The sequence below is a fragment of the Chiloscyllium punctatum genome, chromosome 27 (genome assembly GCF_047496795.1).
Source record: "Chiloscyllium punctatum isolate Juve2018m chromosome 27, sChiPun1.3, whole genome shotgun sequence".
NCBI classification, from domain to species: domain Eukaryota; kingdom Metazoa; phylum Chordata; class Chondrichthyes; order Orectolobiformes; family Hemiscylliidae; genus Chiloscyllium; species Chiloscyllium punctatum.
In genome coordinates, this window is record NC_092765.1 from 26,160,719 (window position 1) to 26,184,435 (window position 23,717).

At 42.9% G+C, this 23,717-nt stretch overlaps 1 protein-coding gene across 5 annotated transcripts in view; it reads right to left on the reverse strand.

Annotated features, from left to right (window-relative positions):
• The window catches only part of LOC140453569 (calcipressin-3-like), a 172,626-nt gene that overhangs the window by 42,335 nt on the left and 106,574 nt on the right, over nucleotides 1-23,717 (reverse strand). For 4 of the 5 annotated variants that reach the window (XM_072548366.1, XM_072548368.1, XM_072548367.1 and 1 more), the window contains 2 exons: nucleotides 16,453-16,626; nucleotides 2,255-2,338 (listed from right to left, as the gene is read on the reverse strand). In XM_072548366.1, the coding sequence (XP_072404467.1) occupies nucleotides 2,255-2,338; nucleotides 16,453-16,626 (258 nt within the window). The remainder of the gene's footprint in view (nucleotides 1-2,254; nucleotides 2,339-16,452; nucleotides 16,627-23,717) is intronic. The other variant, XM_072548370.1, reaches the window with a different exon arrangement.

A 23,717-nucleotide genomic window follows, 5' to 3' on the forward strand; every position in this document is an offset into this window, starting at 1 on the left:
CACTTAGATGCTGCCAAGAGCCGTGATGGCCTGGAGGGAGACTATGGATTGGTACGTCCTGATGACTTTGAAGACTCTGGCTGGCACCTGCTTGGAGGCATGATTAGAGACGGCCCCACCTACTGACAGCTCCCTGCACGGGTGTAGGCACATCGTCCATGGCCTTAGCTCTAATGCACAATGGAGTAACAGACAGAGTGGAGGTGGTGGGGCAGGCCACCTTTGGAGAGTACCATGATTAGAATGTTGGTGTGTCTGCTAGGATCATCCTGTTGCCTTGAGAGTAAGGGGCACTTGCTTTGGCTAGAGCAATGGAGTGCAGGTCCCGATGCATACCTGACAGCCACTTCTGAACCTTCAAGGCAGCTGTCATCCTCTCTGTGGACTTAGCCATGCCCTCCCGTGGAGCAACCACACTAGACAGGGATGAATGGAATAGAATAGAATAGAATCCCTACAGTACGGAAGCAGGCCATTTGGCCCACTGAGTCCACACTGACCCTCTGAAGAGCACCCCACCCAGACTCACCCCACTTCCTCATCCCTGTAACCCTGCATTTCCCATGGCTAACTCACCTAGCCTGCACACCCTTGGATACTATGGCCAATTTAGCATGGCCAATCCACCTAATCTTTGGACTGTGGGAAGAAACCAGAACACCCTGAAGAAACCCATGCAGGCATAGGAAGAACGTGCAAACTCCACACAGACAGTCGTCCGAGGGTGGAATCAAACCTGTGTCCCTGGCGCTGTGATACAGTATCGCTAGCCACTGTGCTACTGTGCTGTCATCTCCATGGACTCCTTCATCTTTTGTTTGAGTGAGCTTCTAGTATATCTGTTTGATGTTGCCCTCTCTGTCTCTGCTGGGTGCTGATTGCCAGCAGTCTTCCATATATTAGAAACCTTGGACATTCTTTCCTCCATCAGCTAAGGACACATGTCAGTGATGTGTTCTCTAGATTCTGTTCCTGAATCTACTCCAGCTAATGTGCCACCTGAGGTAACTGGCTCTGTGCAGTGTAGGATACAGTTGAATGCTTTGCCAAGTGGACTTCTGTGGTTTTGGCATCTTCATCCTCAGAGGTGTTGACTCATCACTGCTATAATGTCACCATCAAAGGTCTGGACTATGGTTTTTGTTGTGACTCATTGACCCAGCCTCTTTCTGTGCTGTTCTTGACTCTGAAGCTGTTCCAGATTCCCCCTTTGTGTTAAGTCAACACCTCAGTTCTTGGTGTTTTTCATTCAATGACCAATCTACTTCCCTGTGATGTTGCGCATTGTGTTGGTTCTTGTTGGTGATTCCCCCACCACACTCTTGCCAGCTCCACCCATTCCTTTCATCTGTGCTGCAGGTCACACTTATTCCCCTTCTCACCACCACCACCCCACCCCCTAACCACCACCCATGCTCCTGCTCCCCCCATAATTACTATTTTCTCTGCTACTGGTACTGATCTTTCCCATTGCTTCTCTGCTGTGTTTCTTCTGCTTTAGTGCTGCTTTTATCCTGGTTACTGGTGTCATTCTTTCCCCGCAGATTTCCCACTGCCTCAACGATGCTTTTATACCCGATGCTAGTCTCACTCCATTCAACAGCTCCAATGCTGTGTCCCTGCTTGTCTTTGCGTTGCTCTGATTCACACTGCAGATACTGCTCTTACCTGCTGCTTCCACTTCCCACTTTATACACTTTAAACAAAAATTATCCACCACCCAAGATTCCTTCAGAATTCTCAAGCCTGCTCCACTCAGTTCTATATAATTTTGTAAAAACAATGACTGCAGATGCTGGAAACCAGATTCTGGATTAATGGTGCTGGAAGAGCCCTTCCTGATGAAGGGATTTTGCCCGAACAGTCGATTTTATTGCTCCTCGGATGCTGCCTGAACTGCTGTGCTCTTCCAGCACCACTAATCCAGAATCTATATAATTTTGGCAAGGTCTCTTAAGATAGGTAACCTGGAGTTGGGAAGCAACCCTAGCAGTTATCTAAAGCAGAGGCTATGTCTCAGGAGTATTACAACTCTTTTATATGGTCACCTAGGGTACTTGAAAAAACGGCCTCACACAATGGCCAGTCATAGTTTGTGAGAGGGCCATTGGTTCCTAGAATTGGCTCTTGCTGTAGCTACATTATGGCTTTTACAGTAAAGTAGTGAGATCCAATTTCGACCACGTTGTGCATGAGTAGCTTTTTGGTATCTCTGCTAAGTAAAGAGCCGTATAAACACAAGCCTTTCTTTTACCTTTTTTAGTCTCTTAATGCCGTTTTGCTTCTCTGCTGTTTCTGACATTTTATTATCTGAGTTGTCAACATTTTCCAAATTTTCCTGGGCAAAGAAAAATGTAAAGTCACTATTTAATAATTCTGCTACTTCATTTGCCCTATACTGCAAGGCTTTATCAATTTTAAGTGGAAAGAAGAGTTTCTATCATTTAAACACACAGTCTCGCTGTTGTCAGTAATCTTTAACACAGATTTCTTTTGGCACTTAATATACTTTGTTCCCAATTGTTCCAATTAGAATTTAATCCAGTCTACTCCTTGGATTTCTGATATTTCCCTTGAACATTCCAAGTGACAAAATGGATTTCTGCCAATGGATTATGTTGTACTTTAAAAGCTTTTGATCTTGTGTATTGCTTGGACCTACATGGTGTTGAATCAGTATCTTCCAAGGTTTTTCCAAGTGCCAGATTATCACGAGTTCAGCTTATCAACATCGGAAACATATGCAGATTTGATTAAACTAGACACAATAGGATGCCTTAATAAGGTGGAATTGTCCTTACTATTGACAAGCATCCGACTTGATGAATAGCAATTACTTCCACTCAAAATTGATAGACATTTTGATTTAACTAAATCATGCAAGGTATAATTTTTACAAATAATTCATTGGGTATACTTCAATGTGGCTTAACGATTGTGATTTGCAACACTCAGGACAAGATCTTTGCCAGAGTTATGGAACTCCATACATTTTCCAAAATGATGGGTGGGATCTGGATTTAATGTCATTCCCCCATATCTGACAGTTCCCATTTTCACCAGTTGGGGAAAGGGTACAGAGCACAATTCATGAATGTGGAAAGTCTAAATATTGCAAGCCAGTTTGTACTTTGAGTTCAAACAAACTGCACTTTCATTTTAGCAAGTGTCCTCAAATAGCAGTGTGGATGGTTTGATTGTTTAGAATTTGTGTTGATTAAGAGTAGCTGTCATGTAAAAGTAGATGCCGATGCTTGGTTGGAAAATAATTCATGTTTCGTATACCTTGTTTAAGAGACAAAAAAAATCCCAAAAAATCCCTATCTACCACCCAGTCCCAGCTGAAGGAGTCAAGCTTGTGCTGGTAAAAAACAGATTAGTGCACCATTGTTGGTGGTTATTCAATTCGTTTTGCCTGTACTCATATCTTTGGGTTCCTCTTAAATGACTTTGTGGGACAGGGTTGATGGGAACAGTCTTGACCTCGCATCTCAGGTTGTGTGGTAACAAGAAAGAGGAGATTCCAACCTCTCCGAAGTGCTGCAAGAGTTGACGACCTTTTGAGTAAAATTTTAATCTTAAAGACTCAACTTTTATGTGAATATGAACAAGATATGTAGAACTATCAAGCTGTGAAGTTATTTATATCATAGAGTCATGCAGCATAGAATCTGACCCTTCAGCCCATCATGTGGGCGGCACGGTGGCACAGTGGTTAGCACTGCTGCCTCACAGCTCCTGAGACCCGGGTTCAATTCCCGCCTCAGGCGACTGACTGTGTGGAGTTTGCACGTTCTCCCCGTGTCTGCGTGGGTTTCCTCCGGGTGCTCCGGTTTCCTCCCACAGTCCAAAGATGTGCAGGCCAGGTGAATTGGCCATGCTAAATTGCCCATAGTGTTAGGTAAGGGGTAAATGTAAATGTAGGTGTAGATGTAGGGGTATGGGTGGGTTACGCTTCGGCGGGGCGGTGTGGACTTGTTGGGCCGAAGGGCCTGTTTCCACACTGTAAGTAATCTAATCTAATCTAACCTAATCTAATCTAATCTAATCTAATGTCTATGCTGACCAACAAACACTAACAAATCTCCAACTCTTTATAAATATCTATTTAAAAAATGCCTGTGTCATTGACAGCAAAGAAACCCTGGTCTAGCAGTTACAACAGCTTATTGTTGACATTTCCTTAAAGGCTATCATTATATCATTAGTAATACTTGTCTGAGTTCCAATGAGTTATGATTATTCCAGCAAGCGATGCTAAATCAAAAGTTTGATAGCTCAAAGTGGTTACAAAAGGGTAATCTGTCTTTAACGCATGTTTATTAATGCAAGCCTGTTTGTTTTTATTTAAAAAGAGAAATTAAGTCTGCTATTCTTTCCTCTTGCTTCCATCAAAAACTGTAGATGAGTTTCACCATCCAGAAATAAACTCAGCAAGACTTCAGTTGCCATCCCACATTGCTTCCACTCAACAAATGTCTTCATGCAGGTGAATTGCTTAGGGAGTTGTTCTTCAATAACCGAGATGACTAATTCATATTGGGGTGGATAATTGGTTCTTCTCATTTCAAATCAAACGTTAATAAACTACAAAGGAAATGTTACAAAAATTGCTTTATACAAAGCTGATGTCAAAAAAAAACAAAATTGATTGCCACATTGGCCACAAATTATTTCAAAGGAATAGTTGATTGAAGAAAAGCATGTTAAACTCAATGGGGAACAAGCATGCTAGTAGGCTTAACTCATGGAGAAAACTACCAACCTTGTTCAACAGTTGAGTGATCTGTTTGTCTGCTGTAACATTCAATGATGCTCCAGTTAATCACATTGATCTCTGTTGCAATTTTTATTTGTTGGTTTGGTGAGAATGAAGTTAGCTTGCACATTCATGAATACTTCCTTCTCACCTTAGCAATTTCTGGGAAAGACCTTAATCTTCTCTTTTAATGTGGAATATTTTTGTGTCACTTTCCTTTTGAGAACACTAAAACATGATCAGAAGAACCTAATCCCATACATGGCTCACCATAAAAGAATAAATGCAGAATTGTTGCTGATAATGTTGGCAGTTGACAGTATGAGCAAGGAAGCAATCCTTTCTTTAGCTCTGGACTTGGCTAATTCATTTTCTTCCCTTTGGTGATCAGTGTCCTGTTCATTTAAAAAGGTCGTACTGATCTGGAATAATATTACCCTGTTTAAAGCATGCACAATAGATTTTAAAAGGAAAAAGTATTTGGAACAGGAAATTTTAGAAGGCATGGAAGATAAATGACAGACCAGGACTAAATGGGTAGTTCTATTAGAGAAGTGGCATAGTTATGGTGGGCTGTATGACCTTTTGTGCTACAAAATTCTAATTCTGAGCTCTCCATTGCTGATGTGATTCTATTACAATTACAAAAAATATGTAAATATATTTTCCAATCTTGATCTCAAAATATAGTTTCAGTTGCATACATCAAAACATTCCCAACTATAGCAGCTGATCACCCACATGTCATCACTCACCGAAGTGCTTTGTAATGGAATACCCTTCTGAGGGCTCTACAGCCTGGTATTTTAATTTTATCATCAATCACCCATTTCAGTTGGTCTTGATTATCTCTTTTATATTGAATTACATACAACATGCATTTTGGATTCCACAAAGTTGTTTATGGCACAGTGGTAGCGTCCCTACCTCTGAGTCAGGACACCGTAGTTCAAGTCCCACCTACGCCAAAAGTGTGTCATAACCTCTGGGGAGGTCGATTAGGAAAACATCATTAAGTGCTCTTAAGTGTGGAAAAAACTAAGTACTCTTTAGGGGAAATGTGGTGCAGTGATAGTCTCTCTGCCTTGAGACTCATAGATTTAAGTCCCCCTTGCCCCAGAGGTGTGTAATGATATCTCTGATCAAGTTGATTATATCTATAAATGAAAGATGTAGCTTTAAAAAAAAATCTCATTTACCTTTTTGCTCATTATTTTTTTCTTTCTTTGGCCTTTAGCCCCACATTTGCTTCTAAACACCTCTCCTTGTGATTTATGCATTCACCCCTATTCCAATGTTAGTCCATTCCCCATGGCTTTTTCCAAAAGCTAGTAAGTAATTTTCTTTCCTGGCGTCCAGTCAACCTTTTTCCACTATGGATATGATGCTGCCTGCCTATGGTGCCTGCACCTCACTAGTTTATCCAAATTTGGGTTACAATTATCTTTTTCATCCAATCAGTGATAGTGCCAAGTGATATCACCACTAAATCACAGGTAATGTCACTTTCATGACAACTGGCTTATTTAAGTCATATAAAGACAGGATCAGGTTAGGAGAAGTTACGTAGGGATTAATGGTAGACTTTCCATCCACTGGATTGTTCCTGCTTGCATAATTCAGGCATGTGGGCACCACAGAATTGGAGGCCAATGTTCCAAGCTAATGGCATCAATTTAAATAGAAGGTAAGGAGAAAATGCTTTACCATATTTATTTTCTCTACTTCAGCTCTTTTGCTTTGTGATGTTTGCCTGAGTAAATGTACTTTATCTGTGACTACAATTTTCTGCTACAAGAGGTGGTGAAAAGAATGGCAGGCATGAGAACATGATTGGGTGAGATTCCAAAAAATCAGACTTACATTCTCAAGATAACCTGTAGCAATTAAGTTTTCCTCCCTCAAAAGGTGAGTGAACCTTCCCCCAGCAGATTTTGAGAGCCTCCACTGCTCGCATTTACATCTCATTATTTACAGAACTTGCAGGAATTAACTCAGGCTTCACAAATAACTTCTGCCCAATCGAGATACTCAATACTTCGAACACTCAACTGCATAACAGCCACAAACCTATTTCTCTGCCTCCAGTCTTTGTAAGTTCAGACACTTTTCTCCTTCCAGTAAAGTTATGTAAATATTTCTTGGCTTCACATTTGTTGTAAGTTTTCCGATTACAGGAGGCTGGAGGCAGCAAGCGTCCCTGGATTGTCACTGAACCCAACTGGAATACCGTGAGAATTTCAGAGAGAACAATAGGGTGGCACGGTAGCTCAGTGGTTAGCACTGCTACCTCACAACGCCAAGGACCCAGGTTCAATTGCACCCTCATGAGGCCGTCTGTGTGGAGTTTGCACATTCTCCCGTGTCTGCGTGGGTATCCTCCAGGTTCTCCAGCTTCCTCGCACAGTCCAAAGATGTGCAGGTTAGATAGGTTAGCCACAGGAAATGCAGAGTTACACGGATAGGATGGGTTGGGGGGGGGGGGGGGGGGGGTGGTGGTGGCTTGGTCTTTGGAGGGTCGGTTTGAACTTGATGGACTGACAGTCCAGCTTCAGCACCGTGGGGTTTCTAGAAGCCTCACACTAAAGTGGGGGGGGAATAGGGTGAGTGAAAGAGAGGGATGAGGCGAGAAAGGTGACGGGAAAGAGTGAGAGGAGGAAATGGTATGGAAAAGAGGAGGGAGGGGATTGGAAGTTGGTTGATTGGGGGGAATGGTGTTTGCAGTTGCTTCATGACAATGCCACATTGTCGCTTTCTTGGGTCAACATTACTTAGGACAGGTGATTACCACACATTGGAAAGGGTATTGCTAGGTTGGAAGATAATCCATCTTTAGTTGATATCTTGAAGCTCCTGTGATATTGGTATTGGGCAGGCATTTTTTCAGGCTATGCAGCAGTGTTGAATCACTGAGGACATGCTGGTCGCAGACTTCATCAGGAGAGCGACCAACATCTGTGGTCATAACCTAGAGCTTTATGGGGAAGAATGGCAGTGGTGAAGTGCCCCATGGGGGGCACGGTGGCACAGTGGTTAGTACTACTGCCTCACAGCGCCAGAGACCCGGTTTCAATTCCCGCCTTAGACGACTGACTGTGTGGAATTTGCACATTCTCCCCGTGTCTGCATGGGTTTTCTCCGGGTGCTCCGGTTTCCTCCCCCAGTCCAAAAAAAATGTGCAGCTTAGGTGAATTGGCCATTCCAAATTGCCCCTAGTGTTAGGTGAAGGGGTAAATGTAGGGGAATGGGTCTGGGTAGGTTGCGCTTCGGTGGGTCGGTGGGGATTTGTTGGGCCGAAGGGCCTGTTTCCACACAGTAAGTAATCTAATCTAATCTAATCCAATGAATAGGACTGTGTGCTTCCACTTACTGCTTACACAGGTTATCTGAAAGTAAAAGGCCTTGATGTAGATCAAGCCTACCGTTCCTCTTTGTCTCGTACTGCTCCAAAGGAATTGCTGAAGACTACTACAAGAACAGCAATTGCCACTGGCTGCCATATATCCTGCAGAGGTAGAATGAGTAGAACAAGAGCCACTACACTGAAGCAGAACGCTGGTGTGAAATGGGATGTATAGGCCTCTGTATAGAAGGTGCTTCAGGATGTCCTGAATCATCATCAGGTACCTACGTTAGTAGCTGGACAAGATTCTGCAGCAGCAAGTACTGAGTGGTAATCTAACTCTGGTAACCATAAAAATAGCAGCTGCTCTGCATTTCTTTGGCAATGGATTGTTTCACAGAACTACTGGGGACCTCTGTGGCATTATACAGGTGTTAATTCACAAGTGCATTCCGGAAGTCACTGATACTTCCTTTGCAAAATTGCACCTGATCACTTCCTTATCACTTGTTGTGGAGAGTCAGGTGGCTGGAGTTTAGATTTTGCTGTCATTACCAGTTTTCCACAGGATCAGAGCTCATTTGATTACATCACTGAACAATCACAGCATCTTATCACTGACTAAGTTTTCATCAATAGGAAAGGATTCCATTTCTGCAATTTTGGAGATCATTTTCGACCACGCTGGCCAGATAATGTTTTGCATCCAGGGAGCTGTCATGACCTTCAGATCTTGGTCCTCTCAGAGGTACCAACATCATTCAAAGGCTTTCAGTCCATACAAGGATCATTGCTCGGGATATCTCCTTCAAACCTGACTGATAACACCTCTCAGCAATCCTTAGAATGAGGCTGAGGAGAGATACAATGCTGATCATGCTTCCACGAGGGCCATATATGAGAATCGGTTTAGCTGAGTTGGCTAGATGGTTGGTTGGCAATGCAGAATGACACCAACAGCATACGTACAGCTGAGGCTACCATGAAGGACTCTCCTTCCCAATCTCTCCCCTCACCTGAGGCGTGGTAACCCTCAGGTTGAAACCACCACCAGTTATCTCTCTCAAATGAGAGAGCAGCCTTATGGTCTGGTAAGACTATGGTGACTTTACCTATTGTAGGATACACCACAGGCCTGCTGAAAAGGAGGCTTCAATGACTGGAACAATCAATCAATCAGTGTGGTGAAGTAAACCCCAGACACAGTGTCCCACATGGTGGTCACAGGCTGCACTCTGCACAACCTCTGTCATCACACGGGGGAAACATTGGCAGAAGAGGTGATATAGGAGGATGGAGAAACCATTGAAGAGGAAGCTGATGGGGAAGATTCCGGAATGGGCCAAGGTAACCGTCAAACAGATAAAGACAACAGGACAATAGCTTGTTGAGCCAGGGAAGCCTGAAAGTGTTTTTAATAACCTTCTTCAGGATGACTGAGCTGCCCAGATACAGTTTCTGTACATAACCTTTGATTTATACTATTGGCTGCCAGGCCTCTGTCAGGTTGTATTCAATGTTCCTCATTGTTTGAGATGGATTGCATTTGTTTTATCTGTCTAATAAAATGGTGCCTTTTTACTTTAACTCTGGTTCTAATCTCAACACCTCTGTAAAGCCAAATGTCTGCTTGCAAACCTTGCCCTGGACCAATGACAGAGTGACAGCTGCTGTAATACATTGAGCAGTTCAGTGACAACGTACTCCCGATGTCTGAGCTAAAATGGCCTGTGCATCGAAGACATGCAAGTGAACACGACTAAGTTGCAGCACAACCTTAGGCTACTCCTAATGCATCTGAAACCTTCATTGGCCTGGCAGGGCTACATTATGGCAGGAGTCTTCTTTGTACCCTTGCAATGCCACACATCCTCACTGCCAATGCTTCCAGGTTTTGATTGAGCTCCCATTAATAGAAAAGGGTGAAATGCTTGGAGATACAGACCTTAACTATGTCTAAAATGAGACTGAAAGTTGAAGTATTTTTTCTTGCACTCATCTGAACAAGGATGTCAGAAACAGGCTTGGAGAAAAAAAGAGATACCAATTTTATATAGATGGAGATGTTGTTGCTAATTAGCTGGGCTATAACTGGGTTTCTTGCTGCTTCTGAATGACAGTTATGGCACAACTAATTAATACTCTCTCCTCATTCTGGATAAAATGGTGCTTTCCCCAAGTCGGTTTCTTGTGACCCAGGTTAAGTGAGTGCAAGGTGAAAAGCTTCAACTTCCAGTTTCTTTATAGGAAGACCGGAACAGCAGACAAGAATAAGAGAATATATATTTCCAGAAGTGCTGAATATCCTCATTGCCTACACCTATGTCACCAATGTCTTTGGAGAGTTTATTTCCTTCCCCATCCCACTACACTTAGATGCTGCCAAGAGCCGTGATGGCCTGGAGGGAGACTATGGATTGGTACGTCCTGATGACTTTGAAGACTCTGGCTGGCACCTGCTTGGAGGCATGATTAGAGACGGCCCCACCTACTGACAGCTCCCTGCACGGGTGTAGGCACATCGTCCATGGCCTTAGCTCTAATGCACAATGGAGTAACAGACAGAGTGGAGGTGGTGGGGCAGGCCACCTTTGGAGAGTACCATGATTAGAATGTTGGTGTGTCTGCTAGGATCATCCTGTTGCCTTGAGAGTAAGGGGCACTTGCTTTGGCTAGAGCAATGGAGTGCAGGTCCCGATGCATACCTGACAGCCACTTCTGAACCTTCAAGGCAGCTGTCATCCTCTCTGTGGACTTAGCCATGCCCTCCCGTGGAGCAACCACACTAGACAGGGATGAATGGAATAGAATAGAATAGAATCCCTACAGTACGGAAGCAGGCCATTTGGCCCACTGAGTCCACACTGACCCTCTGAAGAGCACCCCACCCAGACTCACCCCACTTCCTCATCCCTGTAACCCTGCATTTCCCATGGCTAACTCACCTAGCCTGCACACCCTTGGATACTATGGCCAATTTAGCATGGCCAATCCACCTAATCTTTGGACTGTGGGAAGAAACCAGAACACCCTGAAGAAACCCATGCAGGCATAGGAAGAACGTGCAAACTCCACACAGACAGTCGTCCGAGGGTGGAATCAAACCTGTGTCCCTGGCGCTGTGATACAGTATCGCTAGCCACTGTGCTACTGTGCTGTCATCTCCATGGACTCCTTCATCTTTTGTTTGAGTGAGCTTCTAGTATATCTGTTTGATGTTGCCCTCTCTGTCTCTGCTGGGTGCTGATTGCCAGCAGTCTTCCATATATTAGAAACCTTGGACATTCTTTCCTCCATCAGCTAAGGACACATGTCAGTGATGTGTTCTCTAGATTCTGTTCCTGAATCTACTCCAGCTAATGTGCCACCTGAGGTAACTGGCTCTGTGCAGTGTAGGATACAGTTGAATGCTTTGCCAAGTGGACTTCTGTGGTTTTGGCATCTTCATCCTCAGAGGTGTTGACGTTGATGGGGTTAGGCTACAGCATCTTGCACTAGGGTCCTACCTGACACTAGTTCCTACAGAAGAGAACATAAGGTGTTGTGCATCAGCCACCACTTCCTTATGTAGACCATTGCATTTGCCTTTCTGCACATTCAGGAAGGCCAGCCCACAATGCTAGGGTATTTCTAGGATATTTTCATCTCTTCATTACCCCAGGAACAGTCCCTAACTTAGATAAAAACAATGACTGCAGATGCTGGAAACCAGATTCTGGATTAGAGGTGCTGGAAAAGCACAGCAGTTCAGGCAGCATCCGAGGAGCAGTAAAATCGACGTTTCGGGCAAAAGCCCTTCATCAGGAATAAAGGCAGAGAGCCTGAAGGGTGGAGAGATAAATGAGAGGAGGGTGGGGGTGGGGAGAAAGTAGCATAGAGTACAATAGGTGAGTGGGAGGGGGGGGATGAAGGTGATAGGTCGGGGGCGAGGGGGGAGTGGATAGGTGGAAAAGAAGATAGGCAGATAGGACAGGTCCTGGGGACAGTGCTGAACTGGAAGTTTGGAACTAGGGTGAGGTGGGGGAAGGGGAAATGAGGAAACTGTTGAAGTTCACATTGCTGCCCTGGGGTTGAAGTGTTCCAAGGTGGAAGATGAGGCATTCTTCCTCCAGGTGTCGGGTGGTGAGGGAGCGGCGGTGAAGGAGGCCCAGGACCTCCATGTCCTTGGCAGAGTGGGAGGGCGAGTTGAAATGTTAGGCCACAGGGCAGTGTGGTTGATTGGTGCGGGTGTCCCAGAAACTTCAACAGTTTCCTCATTTCCCCTTCCCCCACCTCACCCCAGTTCCAAACTTCCAGCTCAGCACAGTCCCTGTCTTATCCAACCAGCTCAGCTGCACACGTATTGTCAGAAGGAAATTAATTATCTGCTGTGTTGCACAGCGTAAGTTACACCAACTTCTGTTAGCTTAAACTCATGCGAGCACCAATCTGTCTAACTCTGTAACTGCACTGTCATCTCATAAATGATAATAGCATGCAAAACTCAGTATTGGTTGCTCATATTCACCTCATGCTCTCAAAAGTCTTAACTCTCCCTGTGCACTCTGCTTCCTACTCACTTACTAGTGACAGTTCACCACCTGGTATCCATTGCCCGCACATTCAATCCTTCTTTCCATCACATTGCAAGTCAAACATTCCCAGAACTATGCTGAGAGGACCAAAACTGACAGGCGTGCTGGACATCAAATTGCTCAGCTCCTTCAATTAGTGTGCAGTTGAGCTGATTGGAGAAGACAGGGACTATTCCAGGGGTAAGGGAGAGATGAAAGTATCTTAGAAACTCAGTGTGTAGCATTGTGGTCTGACCTTTCCAAATGTGCAGGAAGATCTATGTAAAGAAGTGGTGGCTGATACACAATTATGTTCTCTTCTGTTAGAACTAGTGTCAAGCAGGACCTAGCCTTCTACTGCAAGAGGCTGTGGCCTCACCCCATCAGCACCTCTGAGGATGAAGGCTCCAAAACCACAGAGGTCTCATTGGCAAGGAATTCATCTGTACCCTGTACTGTGCAAAGGTAGTTACCTCAGGTGGTACATTAACTGGAGTAGATTCAGTAACTGAATCTGGAGAACACATCACTGACACGCATCCATAGCTGATGGAAGAAGTAGTGTCCAAAGTTCCTGACATATGGAAGACTGCCAGCAATCAGTAAGATCCATTCGAACTAACCTTCATTGCTACCTGCAATAACGCTCGACAGCTTTGAACAGAAGTAGGGGGCCTCCTTAGACCATGGACTGGAAAGAAGACTGCCCTTCTTTTTCAGTTGCATCACTGAGCATGGGCAAAGCTTCTGTTTCTTTTGTAACATTTTCAAGGGGATTGGAGGCGATCAACACTGGTTCCCATGAAACTCCTTGCAGCGAGTGAAGTGATATCCACCTGGCCTTTAAATATGAAACCTGAACATATAATCCTGGAAAGTAATATCCAAGGAGCAAGAGCTTCCTCCCTGCTCGGCCTAAATGATTTGCCACCTCAATTGCCTGCATAAGTAATGAGGTAAAATAACTCACCACAGGCCATGGTGGAAGGCAACTCTCCAGTGAGCTGAGAACACATTGAAAGTGGAGTGGGATGTGGGCATTAATTTTAAACTAAACATAGACCTAATGTTCAGTCAGGTGAACTGGAGAAATGCAGAAGTACCTGGAAGTCTGAAATAAGCATAAGCTCAAATAACAAGGGCATGGGAGTGCCAGTGAATACTGCATTTCTCAAGCAGGTTGGCTTTTTGATCCAAAAATATTGCAATTTGCCTCATTTTAAACACTTGCACATAATTCATTATTTTGTAAGATTGCTGCTTTAGCTAGAGTTAATAAAGAGTAACTGTTTCCAATGACTTTACGGTCAGTTGTTAAAAGATTCAGAGGCAAAATGAGAAAGACCACATTGGACTTTAGAATGCATGGCAAACAAAAAATCAAGGATAATCTTCAAAAGGGAATGGGATAAATGAAGAAGCAACTTCAGACAGACTTTGGGAAATAGCAACAATGGTGTTCTAATGAAAGGTCATCGACTTGAAACATTAATGCTGTTTGTCTCCACAGATGGGCTTATGCCCGAAATGTCAATTCTCCTGCTCCTCGGATGCTGCCTGACCTGCTGTGTTTTTCCAGCACCACACTTTTCAACTCTGGTCTCCAGCACTGCAGTCCCCACTGTCTCCACAGATGACCTACTGAGATTTTTCGACCTTTTTTCCCCTCCTTACCACTGGGGCAAAGGGCTGAACTGAGATTGCTCTTTGTAAAAGTGAGCTAAGACTCGATGCACTGAATGATCTCGTTCTGACTGTACTAAATATCAACCCGAAGTTCTCATCTCGTGTGGTGAGTCACATAATTTAATTGGCACTATTTAATATATTAACTTCAAGATCAATTCCATCATGGAGTAAAATTTTTCAAGCATTTTCCTTATCAATTGGCTAACTATGTAACCTTCTCAGAGTGGGACAAGGTGAATCCTTTTATCAGCAGCACCTTCTAACTGTGTATATTGTCATAGAGATGTACAGCATGGAAACAGACCCTTCGGTCCAACCTGTCCAGGCCGACCAGATATCCCAACCCAATCTAGTCCCACCTGCCAGCACCTGGCCCATATCCCTCCAAACACTTCCTATTCATATACCCATCCAAATGCCTCTTAAATATTGCAATTGTACCAGCCTCCACCACATCCTCTGGCAGCTCATTCCATGCACGTACCACCCTTTGTGTGAAAAAGTTGCCCCTTAGGTCTCTTTTACACCTTTCCCCTCTCACCCTAAACCTATGCCCTCTAGTTAAGGAGTCCCCAAACCCTATTTATCCTATCCATGCCCCTCATAATTTTGTAAACCTCTATAAGGTCACCCCCCAGCCTTCGACGCTCCAGGGAAAACAGCCCCAGCCTGTTCATCCTCTCCCTGTAGCTCAGATCATCCAACCCTGGCAACATCCTTGTAAATCTTTTCTGAACCCTTTCAAGTTTCACAACATCTTTCCGATAGGAAGGAGACCAGAATTGCATGTAATATTCCAACAGTGGCCTAACCAATGTCCTGTATAGCCACAACATGACCTCCCAACTCCTGTACTCAGTACTCTGACCAATAAAGGAAAGCATACCAAACACCTTCTTCACTATGCTATCTACTTGCAACTCCACTTTCAAGGAGCTATGAACCTGCACTCCAAGATCTCTTTGTTCAGCAACACTCCCTAGGACCTTACCATTAAGTGTACAAGTCCTGCTAAGATTTGCTTTCCCAAAATGCAGCACCTCGCATTTATCTGAATTAAACTCCATCTGCCACTTCTCAGCCCGTTGGCCCATCTGGTCCAGATCCTGTTGTAATCTGAGGTAACCCTCTTCGCTGTCCACTACATCTCCAATTTTGGTGTCATCTGCAAACTTACTAACTGTACCTCTTATGCTCGCATCCAAATCATTTATGTAAATGACAAAAAGTAGAGGGCCCAGCACCGATCCTTGTGGCACTCCACTGGTCACAGGCCTCCAATCTGAAAAACAACCCTCCACCACCACCCTCTGTCTTCTACCTTTGAGCCAGTTCTGTAACCAAATGGCTAGTTCTCCCTGTATTCCATGAGATCTAACCTTGCTATTCAGTCTCCCATGGGGAACCTTGTCGAACGCCTTACTGAAGTCCATATAGATCATATCTACTGCTCTGCCATAAATCATCTACGGAAGTATGACTGCGCAAAGTACTATGCTATATTGAAATAATTTGAATATTTCCACAAAAGCAAAGGTGTCCAGACACACAGTTGAAAGTATTTTCTTCCAATTAATCAGTAGAAACTCTTTCTTACATGCAAAATGTGTTGACATGTCTAATAGCAGAAACCCAGCATGTCAAAGGACTGATTACATAGCTGCAAAGGTGGTCATGGTGAAGTAGCAATCATTTTAGGTGAAAGTGAGGACTGCAGATGCTGGAGATCAGAATCAAGATTAGAGTGGTGCTGGAAAAGCACAGCAGATCAGGCAGCATCTGAGGAGCAGGAAAATTGACGTTTCGGGCAGGACCCCTTCACCAGGATTGAGGCCTCATTCCTGATGAAGGGCTTTTGCCCGAAACATTGATTTTCCTGCTCCTTGGATGCTGCCTGACCTGCTGTGCTTTTCCAGCACCATTCTAATCTTGACACTGGCTATCATTTTAGTCACATTGTCTACTTCTACTAACACCGGGTATCAATGGGGCAAAATGTGATTTATCACTCGTGTTAAATAGATGACTGATTTGTTGATAGTCAGGAATAACTTGAAATATTTACAATGCAGATCTCGGGGAAGGTTTGTAAGATCATTATATCGTACCTGTGCAAAATAAAGTTTGAGTTTGCTGCCATTAAAGTCGGATTCATGAAGTTCTATTCGGGCACGTGCAGCTGCCTCTTGATTGGTGAAATTTATCCGTACTCTCTGGAAGCTTTGGAACAGTTGGAATGTGGCTTGTTCATCATAAACCCGGAAAAGGGCTTCAAATCGATCCTGGATAAGAAAGATACTTTGTGTTACCAGAGTTCTGCGATAGTAGTAATAAGATGATACAAGTAAAATTTTCCTAAACTTCCACTTTTTACTGACTTCAGATTGGTATCATTGCTGTGCATCTAATAATACAGGCTTATACACGTTTCCCACAGCCACATTCTCACAGACCTATTGACAGTCATTGTACAGCATTTTACCTTTAATATTTACTTTGGTCTTTCTCATGAACACTCTACTAAACTGCAGTAAACTTTAAAAAAGCTCACACAAATAATAAAGCTGTGAAAACATGAAAATAGTCAGAAACCAATGATATTTCTTTTTGAACTCTCAAGTATTTAATTTGTGTTAACGCATACAAATATTTGGCATTACTGCTGGAGAAAAAGGGGAGGCCTTCCTCTTTTTAATGTCAAATGACCTTAAAGTCATTGGAAACAGTTACTCTTTATTAACTCTAGCTAAAGCAACAATCTTCCAAAACAATGAATTATGTGCAAGTGTTTAAAATGAGGCAGATTGCAATATTTTAGGATTAAAAAGTCAACCAGCTTGAGAAATGCAGTGTGGACTGGCACTCCCACACTTCCTTAAGCTTTTTCTCCCTGCCATTTTCATTTTGGAGTTCACTACCTTTGAATCCAATAACTCCAACACACTCCTGGCCACTCTTCCAGTTGCACTTTCCAAAACTTTGACGTCACACAAGACTCTGCTGTCTGAACCTAGCACCTTCAGTAACTCTTGGTCCAGTGATGCAGCCATTTAAAAATTCTTAGCCTTGTTTGTAAATCTCTCATGGCCTTAGCTCTTGCTATCTTTGCACCCTCCTCTTGCCCTGCAAACCCCTGGAGATCTCTGCACTTCTGTAATTTTGACCTTAGGACATTACAGATTTGACCCCACCATTGGTGGTCTGCTTTCAGGTAACTAAACCCTAAGTTCTGGAACTCCCTCATCCCTCCCCCCTCTCTCAAACCTCTCCACTTCTCTCTCCTGGAGAACAAGCTTTAAATCCTATTTTCTTTGAATAGTATCTACTTCTGTCACTTCGGGTCTCTATTTGTTTGATTACATTCCGATGAGGTACCTAGGTTAAAAGAGCTACATAAATGCGAGTTGTGTACATTTCATGCTGCCAGTACTTTTGATGAAGGAATAGCACTCCAAAAGCTAGTGCTTCCAAATAAACCTGTTGGACTATAACCTAGTGTTGTGTGATTTTTAACTTTATCTTATACAAGTGATTATTCCCGAATAGGTGATTCCAAATAAGGCACACTCGCAGACTACAGAAACATTAGGGACATTGTTGTTAACCACCTTGCACAGTTTTTATGTCGGAGCTTTAAGATAATGAAATGTCTCAAAGCAATTCACAGCAGCACTGAGAAACAAAGTATGACACTTAACTGTACAGGGAGATAGCAGGTCAGATGACCAAATCATGGTCAAAGAGCTACGAATTGAGAACTGTCTGAAAGGAGGAGAATGAGCTGGAGAAGGCATTCCAGACTTGGAGCCAAGGAAACTGAAGGTAATGTTGGAGCAATTAAAATTGGGGATTCACAATTCGGAATTCGAGGAGCACAGAGAACAGAGGGCTGTTGGGCCAAGAGAAGGTTACAGTGATAAGGAGTGTAAGGTCAGGAACAGATTTAAACAAAAGGATGAGAATTTTAAAATCAAGATATTGCTTGAGAAGCAGCCAGTGCAGGTCAGTGAATACTGGAGTGATAGGGGTACAGGACCTGCTGCAAGTAAAGCTTGAGCAAGCAGGGTTTTGGATAGCCTCATGGATATCGAGGGTAGATTGTGGAAGACCAGCAAAAGTGCTTTGAAATAAATGCATTTACAGGTAGCCGAAAATGAGGACTGCAGATGCTGGAGATTACAGTCAAGATTAGAGTGGTGCTGGAAATGCACAACAGGTCAGGCAGCATCCGAGGAGCAGGAAGATCAACGTTTCAGGCAGGAGCCCTTCATCCTTATTCCTGATGAAGGGCTCCAGCCCAAATAATCGATTTCCCTGCTTCTCGGATGCTGCCTGACCTGCTGTGCATTTCCAGCATCACTCTAATCTTGCATCCAAAGGTACCAGATGCTTAAATGAGGGTTTTAGCAGATGATCTGAGACAGATTAGTGAGCTGGTAAAGACTACACAGGCAGAAAAGTGTTGGGTAACCACCAGGAAGACTAGTAATTATGAACAGATAGTGCAAGAGTCACTTGTGGCGATTCCCCTCTCAAGCAGACATACCATGTTGGATACTGTTGTGGGGAATGGTCTCTCAGGGGAAAGCAACAGCAGCCAAGTTTGTGACACCATGGTTGGATCTACTGTACAACAAGGGAGGAAAGAGATTCGCAGAGCTTTAGTGATGGGGGACTCGATTCTTTGGCAGCAAGTCATTCTGATGGGGGAGGGTAAACAAACAGCCGGTAGCTGTGGTTTTCTTTTTTGACTTTAACTCTACCTTCAACATCGTAATTCCAAACAAACTCATCTCCAAACTCCGAGACCTAGGACTCTCTCCCCTCTCTGCAACTAGATCCTCGACTTCCTGACCCGCAGACTGTATCAGTAAGAATAGGTGATAACACCTCCTCCACAATAATCTGCAACACTGGTGCCTCACAAAGCTGTGTACTCAGCCCCTTCTTATACACACACACACGACTGTGTGGCCAAATTCAGCTCTCACTCCATTTACAAATTTGATGATGACACCACTGTGGTGGGTTAGATCTTAAACAATGATGAGACAGGATACAGGAAAGAGATGAGAGTTTAGTGGCATAGTGTAACGATGACAATCTCTCCCTCAATGTCAGCAAAATGAAGGAGTTGGTCATTGGCTTCAGGAAGCAGAGTGGAGGACATGTCTCGTCTGTATCAATGGTGCTGAGGTGGAGGTGGTTGAGAGTTTCAATTTTCTAGTAGTAAATATCACCAACAATTTTGTTTTGATCCATCCACGTTGACGCTATGGTGAAGAAAGCACGTCATTGCCTCTATTTCCTCAGAAGACTAAAGAAATGCGGCATGTCCACAATAATTCTTGCCAATTTTTATAGGTGCACTATTGAAAGTATCCTCTCCGGTTGCATCATGACGTGGTATGGCAACTGCTCTATTCAAGACTGCAAGATATTAGAGAGTTGTGAATGCACCCCAGCCTACCATTCTTTGACTCCGCCTACACTTCCCGCTGCCTTGGGAAAGCAGCCAACATAATCAAAGACCCCTTCCACCCTGATATTACGTTCTACTACCCTCTTCCATTGGGCAGAAGATACAAAAATTTGAAAACGTATCAACAGATTCAAGAATAGCTTCTACCCCACTGATCAGACTTTTGAACAGACCTCTCATATACACTGTGCCTTCTCTATCGCTGTAATCTATACTCTGCATTCAATTCTATATCCTGTTGTACTTATATAAGGTATAATTTGCCTGGATAGCACGCAAAACAATATGTTTCACTGTACCTTGCAACATGTGACAATAATAAACCAAATCAAATCAGAGTGAGACACATGCCATTGATGAAAGATTTCACCTAATGTCATTTGCGACCTTGACAGGAGCTGAGGCAGGAGTGGAAACTTGATTGGAAGGATTCAAACATGGAATTCTGAGAAAAATGTAAATTTATTTGTATAATTTGAAATATTGAATTACACAAAGTAACAAGCTTCATCAATGTGGTTTGTAGAAAAAAGTGAGGCAACACTAATTTGTTTCCCCTCTCTTATCATATTTGTTATAAGAATAAAGATTTAGACTATAGTTTTGATTTAAAAAAAGCACTCATGGGACATGGCTGTCACTGGCAGGTCCACATTTATTGCCTGTCCCTAGTTGTCCTTGAGAAGGTAGAGATGAACTGCAGTCCATAAGCTGTAGATAGAACCACAACACGCTCAGGGAAGGAATTCCAGGATTTTGATCCAGTGACATTAAAGGAATAGCGATATACAGGTATTTCCAAGTCAGGATAGTGAATGGCTTGGAGGGCAACTTGCAGACACTGTGTTTCCCATGTATTTGCTGCCCTTTTAGATGTAGGTGGTCGTGGGTTTGGAAAGTGCTATCCAAGGATCTTTGGTGAATTTCTGCATTGCATCTTGTACATAATAGACAGTGCTGCCACTGAGTATCAGTGGTGGTGGAGGGGTGGATGTTTGTGAACAAAGTGTCAAACAAACAGGCTGCTTTATCCTGGGTAATGTCAAGCTTCTTGTCTATTCATCCAGACAAGTGGGGAGTATTCCATTACACTCCTGATTTATACCTTGTTGATAATGGACAAGTTATGGCGAGTCAGGAGAGGAGTTACTTGCTGCAGGATTCCTAGCCTCTGATCTGCTCTTGTAGCCACTGTATTTATATGGCTAGTACATTTTCATTTCTAGTCAATGGTAACCCCCAGGATGTTGTTAGTGGGGAGATGCTTTACTTAATGCATTCTGATTCACATGCAATAGTTTGCTTGTTTCAACATCCTAATTATGCTATAAAGTTATAAATCATTTTAAGTTTCAGATAAATAAAGTATGATTCATTATTCTCCCCCCAATGACTTGTCTTTTCTTTGCCCATTATTTTCAAATTAGCCTTTTTTTTTCTTTAGTACATTGTTAAAGTAGTGGAAATCACTTTTGGTTTTATATACTTTGTCAAAAAAAACTTCATGTGAAAAGAGACTGGCTGATGGAGGAGTAATGACTACTCCCTGGTGTAGTATTAAAAGGTGAATTTTAACACAACAAACAGCATATGGCTAATAGAACAATGTTGAGATGTAGGCTGCTGAAATTCACTATTGTGGGTTGAGGTGACATGTGAAAAGAAAGGTACATTAAATAAAATACATTAATTTCGTGAGTAATGATGCTTTCAGCCTCAACAGCAGCTCAAATTAAATTTAATGGTGCACCTAGATTAGTCATTGATGAACACACAAGGTTGGAGGCAGTTAAGTGAAGCATTGATGACAACAGTGAGTGGTTTTTGACAATGCCTCTGAAATGAAGACAATACAGGTCTGTGAAAGGTGGCCATTGTTACTCAGTCGGATTCAGAATAAATTACCAGACAGCCACTATGTGACCGACCAGCCAGAAAAACATTACAAGCCTGTTAGTAAATGCATGAAAGTATTAGTGTGCTGACCTTTGGAATAGGAAAGTAATCATTTATTCAACACAGAAATAAATACAATGACTCGTAGGATACCACAAAAGAATCTTAAATACATTTCCAAATTTTCTCGACTTGGTTTAATTCAACAAGGGGGTGTAAAACCTCAATGTTGAGAGACTACCAGGTGACAGCAAGTTCAGGACTCATTTTACATGTTAAAATGACTGTTTATTGAAGTCAATGGAATGGTAATTTGTAAAAGTCAAGAACTACTCCTATGTGAGGTATAGACTTCATAACACTACGTCCTTGACTTTTAAATTATTTGCAAAACGTGAATTAAAATATACACTGAATAGGCTCAGCTCCAAACAATTTCCAGTTACACCAATGATTTATTGGCTCTACATTAAATGGTAACTTTTGATTTCAAAAATTAAAATGGGACAGGAAGAAATCATTTACATTTTCTGCTTTTATGAAATACCAGTCGTGGCTGAAAAGTGAGGGCCACGTTCTTAGTGCAGCCATCGTTGGCAGTCCAGTCCAAGTCTACTACATCTGAATGATGAGGCTAAGCCTTGCTCCAATATTCCTGATCAAGTGCCCATTGGCAAAAAGTACCCTATACTTAAATCAGAGATAGCAATGCAGCAGTAATACATGTCGATGGTGGGAAGTTGGAAGCAGTGATTGGGTCCTTGAATGTGGGGTCAAGAGGCATACTCTTCATGTCTGCTTCCCGCATGGCACTAAGGATGTCTCTTGTTTATCCTTAAAACCAAATATAGAATGAATATTTCTAAATTGAAAGGGTACAGTAGAGATACACAAAGATGTTACTGGGACTGCAGGGTTTGAGTTAGAAGGAGAGGCTGGATTAGTTGGGACTTCTTTCACTGGAGTGAATGAGTTTGAGGGGTGACCTTTTTGAGGTTTATAAAATCATGAGGGGTTTAGGAAAGGTGAATTGCAAATGTCTTTCCCCTAGGATAGGGGTGTTCAAAACTAGAAGGTATAGGTTTAAGGTGAGATGGGAAAGATTTAAAAGGAACCTGAGAAGGGTAGTGCATGTATGGAATGATGCCAGAGGAAGTGGTAGATGCAGGTACAGTTACAACATTTAAAAGATATTTGGACAGGTACATGAGTAGGAAATGTTTAGAGGAATATGGGCCAGACGCATGCAAGTGTCACTGGTTTAGTTCGGGAAACCTGGTCAGCGTGGACCAGTTGGACTCAAGGGTCTGTTTCCATGATGCATGACTCTATGACTCAGAAGTGACAGTACCATACTTCCTGAATCTTAGCAGTCTGAGCAGGTCACTTCCCAGACCCTGATCTTCAGCCTTATCAGACTATATACTTTCTTGGTCACTTACTTGCTTTTGTGTCTTGATGCCCATAATACATTCTAACAGCAAAATAGCAATAATTTGGGGTTCTATGTGTGTACACAATACAAAAGGAACAGCATTTAAAAGCAAATAACCAATACTAAATACTGGACAGACATCGTCCAGTTTTCAGTATCCCATCTTAGGGGAATATCCTTGCCATGGCATAAGTCCAGTAAAAGTTGGCTTGAAAGATGACTGGGATAGAAAGACTGATTTATGATAACAGACAGAATGAAATATGGTTTGTATTTTTTGGAGATTTCAAGTAAAGAAAGGAGAGTTTGTTTGAGGTTTCAAAAGTAATGAAGGGGCCCAAGGAGAATTTGTTACTGAGACCATGAGGAGACCTATGGATTTAGCTCTTCCCTCTGTCATATCCCCACCCACCAGATTAGGTGGGGCTTTAAGTACTCTCCAACATTAATCCTTTCACAATCATGATCTTATACAACATCTTTGCCCAAACTGTTTAATCCCCTTAGTTAACATGCATGCATCCATGTACATGATTACATTCATCACTAGCCCCTCTCCT